The sequence below is a fragment of the Rhinopithecus bieti genome, unplaced genomic scaffold (genome assembly GCF_001698545.2).
Source record: "Rhinopithecus bieti isolate Rb0 unplaced genomic scaffold, ASM169854v2 scaffold_3615, whole genome shotgun sequence".
NCBI classification, from domain to species: Eukaryota; Metazoa; Chordata; class Mammalia; order Primates; family Cercopithecidae; genus Rhinopithecus; species Rhinopithecus bieti.
The window spans coordinates 1,882,612-1,900,853 of record NW_016804369.1 but is presented as its reverse complement, the minus strand read 5'-3'; the positions used below and the strand labels follow the sequence as shown (position 1 = coordinate 1,900,853).

Genomic DNA, 18,242 nt, shown 5'->3' with positions numbered 1-18,242 from the left:
AAAAAAAAAAAAAAAAAAAAAAAAAAAAATTAAAAATGTTGGCACTTCACAGTGCTTTAATTACACTAAAAATATTTTTAGAATACTTGCTTTTCCTTTTCTGAAAACCAAACATAAAAGGTATCATAATAATTAATACATTATCTCTATAAACAAATGGTCCAGGCCAATCAAATCAGGGATTTTCCATCATTTTCATGACAGTCAAAATACCAACCCAAGCAGATAGTTAGGATTCTACACTTTAGCTCAAGTTATTGAAAAAAAAAAAAAAATTCAAATCACTTTTTAGCTAAGTCTTACAGATTATTTTTGAGGACCAAGCTACAGGCTCCACATTCTCTAGGGCTTCCACGTTTTCTCCTCCTGGGGTGTACCTATTTCTGAGGTCCTGGGCTGCTCACGTGGGTTGATAGAGAGTGGATGTGGAAGGGGAGAAGAGAAAGGTGAGGAAAAGATCATTCTGGCATGGAACTAAGTTATTCCCACTTGCTTTATTGTGATCTGACCCAAGTCTCACTTGATTGCCAACTTTAAAAACTGCCTTACTAGGAGCTTGCAGTGAGCTGAGATTGTGCCACTGCACTCCAGCCTGGGGAACAGAGGGAGACTCCGTCTCAAAAACAAACAAACAAACAAAAAACTGCCTTACTGTTTTTCCACCTTGGTGAATCTTTTCTGTTTGCAAAATTCTTCCTGAGAAGGACAATAAGTTGGAATCAAAGCTCAAACCCCAGTCTCGAAGCTCCCTTTGAACATTATCGTTTCTGTAAATTTAACACATTTACATGCCACTAAACAAAGAGACACAGCAAAAAAAAAAAACCCAGTCAAACAGATATCCACTCCAGCCTACAACACATTCCAATGTCGCTGTCAGGGTTAAGGCGATGGTGAGAATGCCAGCCAGCACGGGAGCATGATCATCCTTCTCTCACCACCTTCAGGCTTCTCTTCATGACATTCTTTAACTTAAAATTCTGATTCCCAAACTTTCTCCCCATCAAAGGAAACCCCTTGATATAACAAAGATAGAAAAAAGATTTGACCAGAAACATCTCCTTTTTCAGTTGTTACCATTTTCTAATAGAAGAATTAGAAAGACTACGCGCTACGAAGTTTAACTTCATTATTTCCTGAGAAATAAGTGAGGTATAGGTAGCCTTGCTTAGCAACACTAAGAACAAGCCCACCCCAAATACTACAGATACAAAAGGAGAAAGTTACTTTCTGCCACCCCCTCAAAAGATACTCCTCAAAGCCACATAAAATACTAAACCAAAAACGGAAACCATGCCCCAGTGAAATCAGTGACTTACTTATGAATGTAATCAATGAGTCTTCCCACTTCACGCTGCCTTTGCTCTGGAGTCAGTCTTGTATGAACGGCTAAGTCTTTCATCACGTTAAAATCATTACGCATTTTATCAGTGAGGCCTTTAAATCAGATGTCAAGGCACAGGTTAAAGAATTAATAATCAGGTCTAGATTTAAAGGCACAGGTTAAAGAATTAATAATCAGGTCTAGATTTCAAGGCACAGGGTTAAAGAATTAATAATCAGGTCTAAATAACTAGAACGCAGGGTGATGGTGACCGCGAATCCCCAGGAGGCAAAGCAGTTTTAATAAAAGGTTTTCGGGGGAAGGGAAGGGGAAGTAAAGGGATGTCTGAAGACTCCTAGGAAAGAAAGGGTAAATAAATCCAGTGGCTTCCTTCTGAGTAAACGAAATGCAACAGTACCTGTAAGATAGCAGAGTTCAGGAATGAGCATGGCAGGCCCTGGCAGTGTCCCCCCGGGGCCCCGCCTTCTCTTGGGCTGGCTGACCAAGACGGGCTGCTTCAAGTCGGTGATCTCTTGGTTGTATTGCTGCTCAAGAGAGGAGAGGGTTGCTGGTCACGGCAAATGCCTCGAGTAGTATCTCAGCGGGCAAAACGGGTTTCATTTTTTTAAAAAATAAGGAACTGATCCAATAGCAAGGCTGATAATAGCTCCAGAGTAAAGTTTTAAAAAGCATTTTTTAACCTTCTTAACACAGAGGTTGTGATTTCTATGCTCTACCGACTGCCCCATCCTTTTCCTAAAACCTGTGATGGTCCAGGAGAGTATGGTTCTGAGTCCGGATTTGGTTAGTCACAGTTCTCATTGCTTAATGCTTTATTTCTTGGTTTAGAAACAGTAGTCTGTGTAACTCTGCATCTTCACCATAGGATGATTCCTCTAAAACTATTTTCTGTTATTGTGAGAACTTACTTTTGAAAGCAGTCTCACTGTAAGAATAAAGAGGGGGAGGGAAGAATGCTACAGGGTATTCTTAATGAGAAAAAGTTTTACAGTATCTTGATATTTTCAAGAAGTCAAATTTCGATTAAGAAGTATTAAGTTTCCCCATATAAAATCACTACCCAAAATAAGTGTTTACAATTTGTAAAACAACAAAAAATGACATTCGTGAATTTTTTTTTTTTTTTGAGATGGAGTCTCGCTCTGTCACCCAGGCTGGAGTGCAGTGGTGCGATCTCAGCTCACTGCAACCTCTGCCTCCTGGGTTCAGGTGATTCTCCTGCCTCAGCCTCCCGAGTAGCTCGGACTACAGGCATGCACCACCGTGCCTGGCTAATTTTGTATTTTTAGTAAAGATGGGGTTTCGCCACGTTGGCCAGGCTGGTCTCTAACTCCTGACCTCAGGTGATCTGCCCACTTTGGCCTCCCAAAGTGCTGGGATTACAGGCGTGCGTCACCACACCCAGCCAATATTCATGATTTAATGTTCTCAAAAGATGAGTTCTCTGGCCTCCAGCTCAGCTCTGCAATTCTAGAACCATGTCAGACTTTGAGTTTTCTTCACTACAGGTTCTGGTCCTGTGTTTCAAAGATCCTCTTTCCTACCATATCCTGTATCTTGCTGAAAACAGATTTTCTTAGCATCCTGCTTAATTCAGATCCAGCTTTTCTTAAATAAAAAAAAAAAAAAAAAAAAACCACACACCTCCACCGGGCACACCAGAAGAACAAACCACACAGCTCCACCGGGCACACCAGAAGAACATCATGACAGCATGTCCTTAGTCTGTCTCTCATCAACAGACTAAGGGTACTGGTATATTTCTTATTCCTAGCATATGACAAGGTCCTGGCCACCTACTACAAACCCTTATGAATTAAGAAACCATGAATTCTAGCCTGTTCTCGACTTGTTCTGTATAGAAGCAACCATCCAGGAAAGAAGTTAATTTTCTCATTTCAAATAAGAAAATTGTAAGTAGAAGAACATTCATATCTCACCTCTGCTTCACGTAGCTATATGACCTATTTTATCATACGTTTTAAAATGAGGAGTCTGGGAGCAGTTACCCTCCACACCACTTGCAAACACACACAGTGGAAGTGTGGTCGTAATTTCAGAAGTGTGCCCTCTCTCACCCTATTTTACCCAAGGCCTTAAGTGCCATGGTTCCTGATACAGAACTTGCACTCACACTGCCCCACCCCCACCACTTTTCATATTCTTAGGGTTGAAACAGCCTGTCATTCAGTCCTTTATTTATTTGAGACAGAGTTTCGTTCTGTCGCCCAGGCTGGAGAGCTGTGGTGCGATCTCAGCTCACTGCAACCTCTGCCTCCCGGGTTCCAGCGATTCTCCTGCCTCAGCCTCATGAGTAGCTGGGACTACAGGTACCCGCCACCACACCCAGCGATTTTTTTGTATTTTTAGTAGAGATGGGGTTTCACCATGTTGGCCAGGCTGGTCTCATACTCCTGACCTCAGGTGATCCGCCTGTCTCGGCCTCCCAAAGTGCTAGGATTACAGATGTGAGCCATCGCGCCCGGCCCTGTCAAATATTTTTAAACATTTTCCTCTACACCTGAAAAAACAGCACTCTCATTTTTATTAGACGTTACTGTTAAACATTTTATTTTAAAACCAACTATGACCTTCTCTTCCAAACACCTTTCCTTCTTCTACTCTGTTTCCTAGATATTACCTTCAATCCCAAACCATCACTTACTACTAAACCCGCATTTCTACCAGAAAATCTAAGAATGTTTTCTTTGAAATATTTCAACATCAACCTCTTTCATTAATTATTTCTACTACAGACAGCTGATTATCCCTGATTTCCAGGGAAGTCTTCCCTACAGAAAGAAGCTGACCTGAGATCTCAAACACAAGCATACAGGGTGTGTCCAACAGAGGGGACACAGCCCTATGTTTAGTCTAAGGGTAGAGTGGGGGACACGCCATGAGAATCAAGCAGCAGGCAGAGTCTCACAGAGAAAGACCACCACACTTCACAGCACAGGGCCGCGGGCATCTCGGAGAAGGACCACCACACTTCACAAGACAGAGAGCCGCGGGCACCACATCACTTCTGGGGGGAAGGGGAAGAAGAAGAACAGATGGGTACGAGTTGATTGATCACAAGGCAGAGGAAATAAATACTAAGAGACTAGTTAAATGAATTATAAAAATAGGGCCTGGACAGGAGATGCCAGTCATTTAGAAAAGGAGAAAAATGAAGGCAATTCAGATAACAAGGCGAGTGACGGGTCTGGACAAAGAGGGAGTACTAGGAGGCAGGGGAAGGTGCAGAGATCTGACGTGTGACTCATCCACCATTTTTTTATTCAAATACCCGACAGCCTACTTAGGCATGGGGTATATAAACCACAAAATCTCTTGCCTCTGTCCAAGTTACCTTCTCTGCATTGATCAAGAGCACCGAGTAGGGGCCATGTTGGGAGGACAGAACACATTCAACATTGACAACATAGGAGAGGTATCTTTGAGTCATCCAAATACTTAGAACAACCAGGCAGCTAAGCTTAGACAAGTCTAGGCTGGAACTGGAAGTCTGGGGATTCTTAACATTTCATGCCTGAAGCCTGGACAGAGGAGACTGGAAATCGCCTAGGGAGTGAACATATAGTAAAAGGGGTCTGGGCAGAGCTCATAAGTATGATAACACATAAAACACAACTTACAGGAGGATGAGCTGCCACAGGACACTCAGTACCAGTCAGGGAAGGGGAGAGGTTCCACTGACCTTGCTTCAGGTTTAAATCACATTTTCAGCTGATGTTTCCTTCATATTTGCTGTTGATATATACCAACTTCTACCATCCCTGAGAGTGACTACTAAAATTAACGACAGAAAAATGCCACAACTCATTCCTCACAGTAACCTCTGACACCCAGAGGGATCCAGATTAGGCATGGTTGGAGTCCTCAAGGGGTAAAGAGGCTGAAAACAGTGGGAGGAAAGGCATGCTGAAATGACCACTGGCTGTTTCCATCTTGCCAGGAATAAGGTTAGCCCTTCATGCAGCATCTCATAGAATCCCTCCCTCCGCAGTGGCTTATGTTTTTAGTCACAGCTGAGCAGCTGGACAGCAGCACACACACCTTTCCAAGGCCACTGGTAAGATGCACACTTCCCATGCAAAACACGAATACTTTTCATATTTAAGCTAATTTATCCAAATATTTAGAAACAGGAAATACTCTATTTAAAGTAGAAGAAGATGTGAAATGTTAGCAATTCAAAGACAAGTTTTGAGATTTTAATGGATAGTTTTCTAGAAATAATTTTCCTGCAATTTTAACATATCAAATGGAATGTGACGTTCTAAGGATTTGGGGACCAGATCTGCTCATCTCTGAATACTAAAACAATGTTGGCATGCATTCCTATATAAACAGTTTAATTTCTTCTAGTCAATAGTTGTTCTTTCTTGCTATTTGCCTTTGATGGTCTTTTCAAAACTAGAATCATCTCTTTAAAAGCTGTTTAGATGATCGCCCAAAAGATCAGTCTTTTGTAAATCAAAAGTTAAGAGTTATAACCCACAGGCAGCAGATTTAGCAGAAATGATACTGAAGGTTCCAAGATCTTTAATTCCCACCCCTGTCCAAGGTGAAATTAAGTGAAATGTTGATTATGGAGGGAGAGACAGTATGGCAAGCTCTTAATTCCCACTGCTTACCACCTGTTATCCAACCTACTTGTCCTCCATAGGCTTCAATTCAAATGCAAGCTTTCATTCTACTGGAAAAAGGGAACCAGGACAGGGCACTTCTCATTATGTGAACTGTACCAGATAAAAAGAGGCATTTTAATAATCTGATAATGAATACAATTATGCTGTGATTGCCCTAACAAATACATTTACACACAGCTTTTAAAGCAATTTGTTCCAAATGTGCAACAAGTGTTAGAGAATTCTACCAAGGATATTTTGGATTTCTCCTAAGATTCAACTACTTCCGTAAGATCTAACTACTTCATATGAAAAAGATAACACCACTAGCATCTTACCTTCCTGTAGTATTCCAGGAAGCTGACTTCAGAGCCGTCGGCTTTCTTAAAGGTGCTCTTGGGATTCTGGTCCCAGTCAATATCATCCACTCTGTACGTTTTATTGTTATACCTAGGGATCAGTTGAGATTTGACTGCATTTGATGGAAATGTGAAGAACTAATATTAAAAAGAGAGACTAGACAGCATGTATTCTCTAAAATTTCAAATCACCTGGGTATATACAAAGTTATGGAAAAAGAAGGAAACAGAATTTCTTACAGACTCTGCCAGATGGATGGGGGAAGTGACTAAATTACTAACAGAAAATAAAATAATTTAAAAGGATAAAATCACTAGCTATTTGTCCTCTCCAGATGACCAGATGAGTTATGTTACCCCAAAACTATGATCCTGGGAAAAGTGAAAATACCATCACCCTTTTTTGGTGCTATTCTCACCACTCAACTTGAAGACACTATTTCTTTTTTTTTTTTTGTTTTGAGGGCGGAGTCCCCACTCTGTCGCGCGGCCGGTACTGGAGTACAAGTGGCCCATTATCTTCAGGCTCACTCGCAAGCTCCGCCTCCCGAAGTTTACGCCGATTCTCCTGCCTCAGTGCGTTCCCGAGTAGGCTGTGTTGTTTTGTAGGCAGGCGCCCGCCACTTCGCTCCGGTTTTTATGTTTTTTTTCTATTTTAAGTTATGATGGATTTGCTGGTTTTTGTGGTTTTTTGGTTGGGGAAGTCCGGGTTGGTTAGTTCCTCATGAGGAGTTGGTCGTCTGAGTCTCGTCCGTGATTTTCTCTCGTGATGCCGCCCGTCTCGGCCTCCCAAAGTGCTGGGATTACAGGCTTGAGCCACCGCGCCCGGCCGAAACACTATTTCTTAACATTGTAGAACTACAAAGCCACAATACTTTAAGACTCACAAAAATTATTTTGCATTTTAAAAGCAGTCTTACTTGGTAAGAACAACTAAACCTATTAGTTCTTTGGAAACTTGTTCTTGAAATTTATGTTCTTCTGTCTGATGATAAAAGTTGAACATGAAATCCAAAACAGTCTCACTTCGAAGCACTTTATGGCTAACATCAGTGCAGAGCATAATGCTGTTTTCATACTGAAGGATGGAAGTAGTGAAGCCAGGCCAAATCACCAACCTGTCAGGCAAGATAGGGGTCATGAAGAACCTCTCCACATTCAAACACATTCTGCACACACTAAGTTGCATTTTCACTTTTATTAACTGGGTCTAAACTGTAAGTTTTTGAATGAATCGATTCCCTTATTTCTAGGATTTACATGGTTCCAGCTTTAAGACCTTCAATATTATAATAATTGTATAAGTTTCATTTTAAATGAATGTACTAACTTTAATCAACTATTCATTACAGTGGTCTAAGACTTTAAAAAACTGCCAATCTAATTGAAAGCACCTACAATTACTATGATAAACTTAAACCTGTTGGGCTGCAATATTTTATTTCTTTTTTATTTCTTTAGACAGAGTCTTGCTTTGTTGCCCAGGCTGGAGTTGGCGTGATCTTGGCTCACTGCAACCTCCGCCTCCCGGGTGTAAGCACTTCTCTGCTTCAGCCTCCTGGTTAGCTGGGATCACAGGTGCCTGCCACCACACCCAGCTAATTTTTGTATTTTTAGTAGAGACAGGGTTTCACCATCTTGGCCAGGCTGGTCTAGAACTCCTGACCTCGTGATCCACCCACTTTGGCCTCCCAAAGTGCTGGGATTACAGGCATGAGCCACCGCACCCAGCCTTTTATTTCTTAGTTCAACTTTAGATTCAAGGGGTACACATGCAGGTTTGTGACACGGGCATATTGCACAATGCTGAGGTCTGGGTACAAAAGGTCCCGTCACTGAGGTGGGGAGCACGGTACCCAGCAGGCAGTTTTTCAGTTGGGCTGCAATCTTGATACACCACATTAACTGATTATTTTTATTAACTAAGGGCAAAATACAAACTTAGCACTGGACAACTATTCTTCCCTAGTGACAGGTAAATTACGTGTTTTTTTTTTTTAAATCCAAATATTCTGGGATGTCTCCTCATTATTCAAGTTAAATAGTCACATAATGTGATGGGTGGCATTAACAGTCACCGTAGTAAATTCGACCATTTCAAATTAGGTTATTATCTCAAAAGCTTGTAATTAAGCCTAAGGAATACTAAACTTTCCACTTCATACAAACCTGTGACTTGGAATATCAATTGGGTCATTTGGGTTATAATAATTTCGTCCAATTTGTTGCAAATTCATGATTTTCAAAAGCCTAGAAATTGAAAGGTCAGAATAATAAATATTGATAAATATCTCCAATATGGCAATCAGAACAGCATGTTGTTTAGAGCAGGGGTTGGCAAACTGTGGTCTGTAGTCAGGCCAAATCCAGCCTACCTGCTGTTTTTTATGGCCTATGAGTTAACAATGGTTTTCAAATATCCTTGGGGTTGGAAAAAATAAAAGATTATTTCATGACACATGAATTATCTGAAATTCAGATTTCAGCATCCACCAATAGTTTTACTGGCACACAGCCATGACTGCTCACTTACACACTGTCTCTGGCTGCTTCGGTGGTCCAGCAGTAGAGCAGAACAGCTGCAAGAGATGACATGGCTTTCAAAGCCTAAGATGTTTACTATCTGGCCCTTTGCAGAGAGAAGTTTGCCAACTCCTCATTTAGGGAAAAATAATCTACCAGTTACATTAACTGAAAACGAGTATTTATCACAATGAATTGTCCTATCAGTGTCAGTTATCACTAACTTAAATTAATACAAGTATGATGCCCCATTATTCTCACGAAAATTTCAGCCTCATCTGGATTGTTTCTCATCTCCGCAAAACATAAAAATTTTTGCAGACCATGTGTCTTGCTTTTGGATTGGGAATATGTGGTATGTGCCCCGAAAGCAAATTACCCAGCACGCAGTGGATCTCCTGTGGTGGAACAAGTGAGCTGAACTCTGCCCTCCTCCTGACCAAGGACCCACCGTGGGGAGCAGGAACACCAAGTCTGCAACCTCCTCACTCTCGAGGATATGAGTGTCCGAACACAAGCTCAGACAGCATTTGAAGTCAACAGAATTAGGGAAGGAAAGGCAGGATACTTGCTTAAAGCAAATAGATGAATTTTCTATCAGTAAACCACACCTTAAGTTACTGCAATACAGAGAAACCCAATAATCTCAGCCAACGTCGAAAATCTAGGAGACTTGAATGCAGACGATCAATGTACAATTATTTCAACTTTGCTGGTTTTCCTCTTAATAAAATGTTGAAATAAAACACATACCTCCTGAAAATAATATTATAGAACTGCAAACAAGTTGGTGATGTAGGTGGAAGTTCATTTGTTAAAGTGATCGTTATCCTCACATCCTCTCCATTCCGGGTCTTACTAAAAACTTCAGTAACCTGAAGCCAGAGAGGTGGAAAACCCAAACTTTAAATCCTTAAAGGACAACTATGCCCAATCACAGACTGCTTGCTTAATAAGGCAACACTGAAAACTATAAAATGTTTCGACTGGATTTTTTTCAAATGGCTCTGAGAAAAAGAGTGGCTAAGTGTATTATAATTCAATTGTAATCGTCAAGTTATCCAGACAAATCTGACAATTCTACAATAATGCCAAAGTACCCTATGCGTTTATTTCAAGTCATACCAAACAGGAGACTCCTGGGGTCTCTCTAAAAGCCATGTGAACTATCTTACATTGTAGTAGTTTTGCTTTGAAGTGGAAATCCCCCATCTCCCTTTTGCCAAATAACCTTTTGCTGTAGTCTTTTAGGTAAAAATAATATTGTTCCATCAAAAGCATGACACTTTCCAATGAGATCCTCATGTTGAAAAAGAAGAGCTGAACGGAGTCTTCTGGCTTCCATCAGTGGGTTATAGTCAATATGATACTGATATAAGGCCCACTGGGGACGGGATGTCAGTCGGAAATGGTTAGTGCTTAACCTCACTACGATGCCTGAAGAACCTGGAAAAGCAAGTTATAGTCAATCAACAAAATATCAAGTTTATTTTTCCTTGAAACCTTTCCTACCATGACAAGGCAGGCACAGTTCTGTAAACCAAGGCTAAGAGCAGCAGACAGCATCTGACTCTGGAGACCACTAGTTTATCTCTTTAGATGAATTTCTAAAGAAGCATACATTCAGAAACAAATCTTCCTTAGACTAAGTAATTTACAAATAATTTTGCAACAAAACCAACCAAATCTCTTCATGGCAAAGAGTTTTGAAAGTGATCTATTAATATTTAATGAGATGACGTTTCAAAATGTGCAGTTAAAGATATTATCTATAACCTATTTCATCAATGACAAAAGAAACAGAGAGAGGAAAATGCAAAAGCCATGCAGGATCCTTGACCAAATAAATACCTAAACTAAAGTGCCTCAATTCACTGTCCTGTGTACTTGAGATGTAATCTCACAAAAACTTATTCTTAATTAACCTACCTGTTTTTGATTCTTTAACATGGTCTAGGTTCTGCCTTGTATTCACACCAAGATCATGAAAATCTCTGCGACGACCTCCTCTCTCTGCTAATGATAACTCCTGAAATCCAGCAGATATCTGGAGTTCTTAAAAAAGAAGAAAAATTATCTACTTGAAATAAAGCACGAAATAAAGGATGACAACATTAACTCCCACAGTGCTAATATACATAATCCAAAGGATACTGAGGTATAGAAGACAATGCATAAAACAATCCTATCAACATGTTTTCGATATCTGCCAGCCTAATGAGAGAATGGTTTCCTATTTATAAGTTCATTCATAAAGGCTTTCTTGTCACTGTCCCGGGAAGTTGCAGATGCACCCTTTCAAGAGATGTATACCTTGAAAAGATCAAGCCGGCGGGACTGTGGTGCGAGAGTGCAGGAGCATATGTTTGCTGACTGGGAAAATATTTTTCTGTATTGTAAGTCTAATAACTATCTAAAGGTCTTCATGTATGTTCTACAGTCTGTCATGATGCAATTACAGCTACAGAAATTGGTGGTTTAGAGGGTTTAAATCTGTAACCTGGATTAGAAAACTTACATCTAAAATGCAACTTCCTCACTACCTGATTCCATTCAGAATCAGAAGAATGGATTTCTGCACCTGCACATATTCTCTGGTCATGACATGCATCTCATACTGGTAATAGGTAATAAGCTCGTGATTAATCAGTTTATGCTTAGTGCTACAAGCTGTGGTTATAAGAAGCTAAATTATTCATGTCATTTAATTTGCTGAAATTATACAATTATCTCAGATCAACAATATGATGTGAGCCAAAAAACCAATATGAACTTTGTAGTCAAGTGTTAAAATTCCAGCTGTCAATTAATAGGCATGTTATCTTTTGTAACAGAGATTACCAGTCGACTATCCAATAACCAATCCCTCATTCTTTGAAAAAATTCTATTTTGGGAATAATATACTTAAATAGACCAAAATTTCCACCCTCCCCATGGTTAGGGATGGCCTAAGAGACTTAAGCAGAAATTGTAGGATGACACTTTTGGAAAAATTCCGTAAGAGGGCCAATAGCTGACTAGCCTTTTGTACTTCCTGCCCCTTTGCTCCGCCCATGGAGCCTGGAATCTGGATCTGGCAGGGAGGGCTCGAATACAGATGTTCTGAACCAAACAGAGGTCTTAATTATGGCAGTCATGGGCCCAGGACAAAAGAACAAAAAGATCAGAGTCCAGTTCTCTTCTGACCACAAACACCAGAACTGCCTACTTTCTAGACTTCCTCAGAGAAATAACAGTGGCTTAAAATATTTCAGTTCTTGGCCGGGCGCGGGGGAGGGTGCTCTACCTAAAATCCTTTAAATATGTAACTGTTCGTATTTGTCTCTCTCAGTGAGCTTTTTATCCCAGAGACTTGGTTTAAAGTATTGATGGCATTGGGTGAGTAACTACACTAAATCATGCATACTGAATCCAACCTGATGACACTGAAGGGTCATAAAGGCTGATTTTTTTCCTTAAAACTTTTAATTTGTCTTGAAAAATTCGATTCTGGATGCAAAATTCCAATTGCCAGTTTCTGAATAAAAACAATGATGACATCTGTTCTGCTTGAGATATACAGTACTGCTATGACACTGAGCCAAAGCTTGATTTTGTCACTCGAAGAGGACAGATTTCAGAACGGACAAGACTGGGAACCTTGCTAATTCCCCCTTCCATGCAGCTCCCAGAGTGATTTATTTCAAACACAAATCAGAGCTCACGCCACTGTGCTGTTTAAGAACCTTTCGGTGCATCCACATCCCCTTTACAGAAGGAAAATCAAGGTCCAAACAATGTCTAATTGGCAATAATCTGTTAAACGTATATTAATTTCTACAATACAATAGGTACTTGAGCATTTACTGTGACAAGCAATTCTCAGGTATAATCTCTAAAGAGCAGTGAGAGATGACAAAACAGGACCTTCATTTGTTATCCCACATATTAGTTAATGGTCACAATGATCTTTACCTCTACGGGTAGACACCACCTTGTTACAGATAGGGAATGGTTTCATAGAGTTAAATTTGAAATCCTGAGTAACCATTTTTTTTTTTATGTCATTTACTGGTGAAGACTGATACACAGAATGTTTAAGAAATTAGATTTAAGTATTTTCCTCAATTGTATTTGCGTGTTATGGCAACATTATAAGGAAATGTTTCTTAAACAGTTTCAGCACAAATTTTTGTACCAAGTTTTAATTCAATAAAATTTGCTGCCTATGTTGAACACAGTTGTTAAGACTTCCTGTTACTTTCTCTTCACCTTGTGACTTAGCTGTTCCTCCGACTGTTCCTCTCTGCCGTCCACGGCCAAATAATTCCCCCTCTGCTGGTGGCTGCTGAGACCTAGGCTGAATATAACCAGGTTGCTGACTCTGTAGTTATATAAAAATAAAGAACATTCTTTTTGTCAAGCGGTCACAGACACCAGAGAAAATGTCCAGTCTTAAGTCTCAGGAATTCAACCAACACCTATCTAGATTAATAATCAAATATTTTATCTTAAAAAGAAATTTGAGAGAAGAGTCACCAAATAAAGTCATGAATCAGCTTCTAATATCCTGAGGAAACAGGACATGATCTGCCTTGCTTACTCCCTATATCCTTCCCAGCACAGTTTTTAGTTTATTTTCAACAGCCTAGGCTGATCAAGATTCAAGGACATTTTCTGTAGTCAGAAATGGTGAAACACTTACAGCAGTGGAGCCCACCAGCGGCGCTGTCTCCTGACCGCGGGCCCTTCCTCTGGCTCTGGCTCTGGCTCGCCCAGTCATTGTTTTCTATTTCTGGAGAGGAAACAATCTTGAAGACAATACTCAATGGAGGCAACCGCATTTGACCATTTCTACATGTTACTTTAAACTTCTTTGAGATTCAAAAGTAAGCTCCCCAGGCAATTAGTACGTATCCTTCTAATCTTTAATGACAGTTTTTTAATGTAACATTCCTATATTCAACAAACTCAGTTGCCTACCTTGCACTGGGCACTGCTGTAGGGCCAAAGGGGAAAACGTATTTTAATAGAAGACTTAGTTTTTATTTGGATTATTTATTATAAACAGACTTAGGAGGAGAAAGTGCTGAAAGAATTAACATGCTGGTGGCTGGTTCTTTCTTTCCCATTTGGAGATACACATACACACACATACACACACACACACACACAGAAACAGGGCACTTGTGGCAAGTGTCCCGCCAGGCCCCTTAGATAATCCTTCTGCATACATAATGAGTTCTCCTGGATCTTCCCAGAGTTCCATGTGTGGCTTACGCTGAACATACCCAAACTAGTATCTCTTCTACCTCATGTCCCATAATCTCATTCTTGGGGAGTGGCATCACCACCTACGTTGTATCTACATAAAAAAAATGGAGTTATTGATTTCAAAACTACTTTATTTCTCCTACATCTGCCAGGACCATTCTCCCCATTTCTTGAACATCATGGTGGCACTAAGTGCTTCCTGTGAGCTGGGATCAGCTTTGGGCTCAGCTATGACAGCCTCTCACCCTCGCCGCTGTGGTACACAGTGTCATCAGGCTATTAAGCGTAGAGGCCTCGGAGCTCAACTGCCTGAGCCCAACTCCTTCACATTTTAGACACCGTGAGAAAACGACATACCCTTGACTCTTTGTCGAATGGTTGGAATAACCTACTGCACAAGTCAATGGTGAGGATCAAATGAGAACTCACACTGGCCTCTGGTGAGCAGTCAACAAACATTAGCCCTAATGGAAAGGGCAGGTAAAATCATAACTCCACGTGTTAAAAAGTGTGATGAAGGAAATAAGCAGAATGTTCTTACCAAAAAGAAAGTAGGAACTGATTTAAATCCCAAAGAGGCCTGCCTCTAACAAGACTTAAGCTGAAATGGAGAATCAGGAACTGGAAAGTAGGGTGGTACCAGTCTTCCACACAAGCGGCAACAACCCAGACAGAAGTGCTTGAATTGGATGCAGAACCAAAAGACGCCCAGTGGGACTGGAAAGGGAAGGAACAAGGGGAGCGGAGGAATTCATGTGGGCAGGGAGTGGGCTGCTCAGGGTCCTGCAGACAGCTTGGATACTCAACACATAAGAAACCATCAAAGGTTCTACATGGGGCAGGCGATGACAGCATTTACCATCACTCTGCCTTAAGTCACGTTATCTTTTTCATCCTTGGAATTTTAACAGCTTCTAAAATTCTTGACTTCATGATCTTCACAGAAAGATAAATCTAATGCCATTTTTCAATTTTAAAAACCTCTGACTTCCTATTGTATTTTACAGGATTAAAGCAAACATTCATCGTATAAGAAGACCCCCTCCTCTAAACCAGCAATTTTCAAAGGAGTTTACACAAGACAATCCGCTGAGGTGCCAGCATATGACAACTAACTTTAAACCTCATGTTAAACTGCTTTATATTTATTTTATAATGTGTGCATCATGACAATGGTTACGTATGCATACTCAATTTACACACTGGGCACACTGGTGCATGAAAGTCTCTTGCCGATAATCCACAGGCAGCGTCCCTAGCCCGCCGGCCATGGACCCATACGGGAACCAGGCCACAAGCAGGAGGGGAGCAGCGGCAGCAAACATGACAGCCTGAACTCCCCTCCTGTCAGATCAGTGGAGGCATCAGATCCTCCTAGGAGTGTGAACCCTACTGTGAAGTGGGCGTGCCAGGGATCTGGGCTGCATGCTCCTGATGAGAATCTAATGCCTGATAATCTGAGGTGGAACCGTTTCATCCTGAAACCATCCCCTACCGGTCAGTAGGAAAATTGTCCTCCACGAAATCGGTCCCTGGTGCCAAAAAAAGACTGGGGACTGCGGATCTAGAAATCGGTCTGAAAGCACCTGCCTGAGACTCCAGCAAATGCTACTTGCTTCCTATCACAATCAATTCCGTGACTTACCCTATACCACGGCACAGTCTCTGCTAAAAAAAAGCCCCACCCTCCTCTGAAACCACAAGAACCCAGTGAACCACTTAAGGACCAGCTCGCAGGCCATCCCTTGCCCCCTTCTCTGAAAGCCGTTTCCCCGGCGTGACCACGGTCACCCTACTACATGGTAACCTGCTTTCTCCCTCTGCACATCCCTGCACTCCATAGCTTCTCCAACTAGGCTGCGAATGACAATTGAATGACAATTGACGCCTTTGCACCCAGACGGCCGCCTGACACCTTACAAACAATGGTGTGAAATAGTGATAAAAAAACAGGCAGGAGCTGAACTCTCATCTCCAGCAGGAAATGCAGTTCTCAAAGCCTGTTCCCTTACAGGCAGCATCTGGACTGGGACTGGCTGGTAACAGAAATTACGGGGTGGGGAGCGGCTCTCAGCCCTCGCAAGTTAGAAGCCGGCTGGAAGCAGCCCTCCAGCTGATTCTCATCTCCAAGGCCTGAAACCCACGGCGGCGCGTTGTGCTGGTCACTAAATACCTGGGGGGCCCAGCGCTCTACGTCCAGGTTTCCCAGCACAACTCTGGTTTTCAGCTTTATCTCCTTCCAGTCTCAAAACCACCTCAGTCTGGATATCGAATTCTTAAAGTCAGAAAACAAGTGTGTGCTTCCAATAACCACACTTGCTGGAAATCACACGCCCGATTCATTACCAGCTCTGCCAAAGACTCTTCCACCTAACATCATCCCTCCGGCGCTGAGCTCAGGACCACGCCATGCACGTGGGAACCACCACCGTGCCACACGCCTGAAAACCGTTGGGCGGTACATTCTATGCCAGCGGGGTCTCTCTGGCCACAACCTAAAAACGAAAAGGAAAGCGCGCAGAGAACACGCTGCGCAGAGGTCCAGCAGGCTTTACCCTGGAGGCCGCAGGGGCTGAAGACAGCGAGAGCATCTATCCCGGGAGCTCCCAAGGCCCCCGCCGCCCCTTTCCCGCCACAGGTGCCAGGGGCCCGGCCGCCAGCACCTGCGAGAACCCCCGAGCCTCGCAGAGACCGGCCCTTGCGGTCGCCACCTCACTTGCGGTCCTCCGGAGCTCCGTCCTCTTCCCAACGTCCGGCTCCCAAGGCTCCCGGGGACGCAGCGCAGGGGCTGCAGACGTGGGAAAGGGGCTCGCCCTCCGCAGAGATCGCTTCCTGCGGCCGCGTGGGTCAGGCGGGAGGTCCCGAAGGGCCTCCTGCAGGGCTCCCGGGTCCCCGCAGTTTCAGGCATTGCCGCCACTGCGGAGACCTCTGTCCCCGACCCCCGCACCCCCAGCAACTCAGGCCTCAGCCTCTCACCCCGGCCCCTGCAGTCCCCGCACCTGGGACCTGTACCCCCGCACCCCGGCGCCACAGCCCGGCAAGTCGGGGCTCAGCGCCTCACCCCGGCACCGCACCCCCACACCTGCGACCTCGCCCCGCACCCTGGCCCCTGCACGCCCCGCACCTGCGACCTCGCCCCCGCACCCTGGCCCCTGGGTCTTCGCCCCCGCAGTCCGGCGCCACAGCCCCGGCAAGTCGGTTCTCAGCGCCTCACCCTGGTCCCGCACCCCCCACACCTGACACCTCGCCCCTGCACCCCCTGCACCTGCAACCTTGCCCCTGCACCCGGGCTCCTGCATCCCCTGCACCTGGGACCTCGTCCCCGCACCTGGCTCCTGCATCCCCCCACACCTGCGACCTCGCCCCCGCACCCCTGTCCCCACACCTCGGGCCTCACCTCCACATCCCAGAACCCCGGCCGCCGCCCCCGCACCCCGGTCCCCGCACACCTAACACCTCAGCCTCGCCCCTCACCTTGGACGGCCGCCCTCGCCCTAGTCCTGGTCCTCGCACCTTAGCCCGAGGCCAACAGCCCCAACGGCTCCCGCGGAGATCCCTCCGCGCCGCCGACTTCCCAGGACCTCCTGCGGCCTGCGCCCACCTCGCCTTCGGCGCTGGGTTCCCGAGAAAGCCAGGGACGCGCGGGCGGCCGGCAACCGGCGCTCTTTTCCGGGGCGGATGAACACTTCATTCCAGACGCCGGCCTCGTGTCAGCGCACCAGACGCCCAGTAACGGCGGAAAGCGGCGCGCGCCACGCCCTCATTGGCTGCCCAGCGAATGGCGGTTTTCGATGTAGGGGGCGCGGGACCAGATGAACCCGCCCCACAGACGGTGGCCCGGGCCCCGCCCCTCCAAGACCCCGCCTAGTCCCTCCCAGACACCCCGCACAGGCCCCACAGGCCAGGCACGCCCCGCCCCACAGGCTCCGCCCCCGCCTCACAGGCCTCTCGTCTGCCCCTCGGAGACCCCGCCTGGCCCCGCCCACACACCCCGCACAGGCCCCACAGGCCAGGCACGCCCCGCCCCACAGGCCCCGCCCCTGCCTCACAGGCCTCGCGTCTGCCCCTCGGAGACCCCGCCTGGCCCCGCCCAGACACCCGGCACAGGCCCCACAGGCCAGGCC

The 18,242-nt window shown here is 44.4% G+C and overlaps 1 protein-coding gene across 4 annotated transcripts in view; it reads right to left on the bottom strand.

The window, feature by feature from the left end:
* PIWIL1 (piwi like RNA-mediated gene silencing 1) overlaps positions 1-17,944 on the bottom strand; it is a 65,439-nt gene extending 47,495 nt beyond the window's left edge. The window contains exons 1-12 of one of the 4 annotated variants that reach the window (XM_017867552.1): positions 17,593-17,944; positions 13,550-13,639; positions 13,117-13,228; positions 10,794-10,919; positions 10,096-10,310; positions 9,618-9,739; positions 8,511-8,591; positions 7,262-7,459; positions 6,321-6,432; positions 1,743-1,869; positions 1,320-1,437; positions 653-767 (exon numbers count right to left, since the gene is read on the bottom strand). In XM_017867552.1, the coding sequence (XP_017723041.1) occupies positions 653-767; positions 1,320-1,437; positions 1,743-1,869; positions 6,321-6,432; positions 7,262-7,459; positions 8,511-8,591; positions 9,618-9,739; positions 10,096-10,310; positions 10,794-10,919; positions 13,117-13,228; positions 13,550-13,627 (1,404 nt within the window). In that variant the 5' untranslated portion in view covers positions 13,628-13,639; positions 17,593-17,944. Of the gene's footprint in view, positions 1-652; positions 768-1,319; positions 1,438-1,742; positions 1,870-6,320; positions 6,433-7,261; positions 7,460-8,510; positions 8,592-9,617; positions 9,740-10,095; positions 10,311-10,793; positions 10,920-13,116; positions 13,229-13,549; positions 13,640-17,515 lie in introns of all 4 variants that reach the window. The other 3 variants (XM_017867549.1, XM_017867550.1, XM_017867551.1) reach the window with 3 other exon arrangements.
* Between the last annotated feature and the right edge of the window lie 298 nt (positions 17,945-18,242).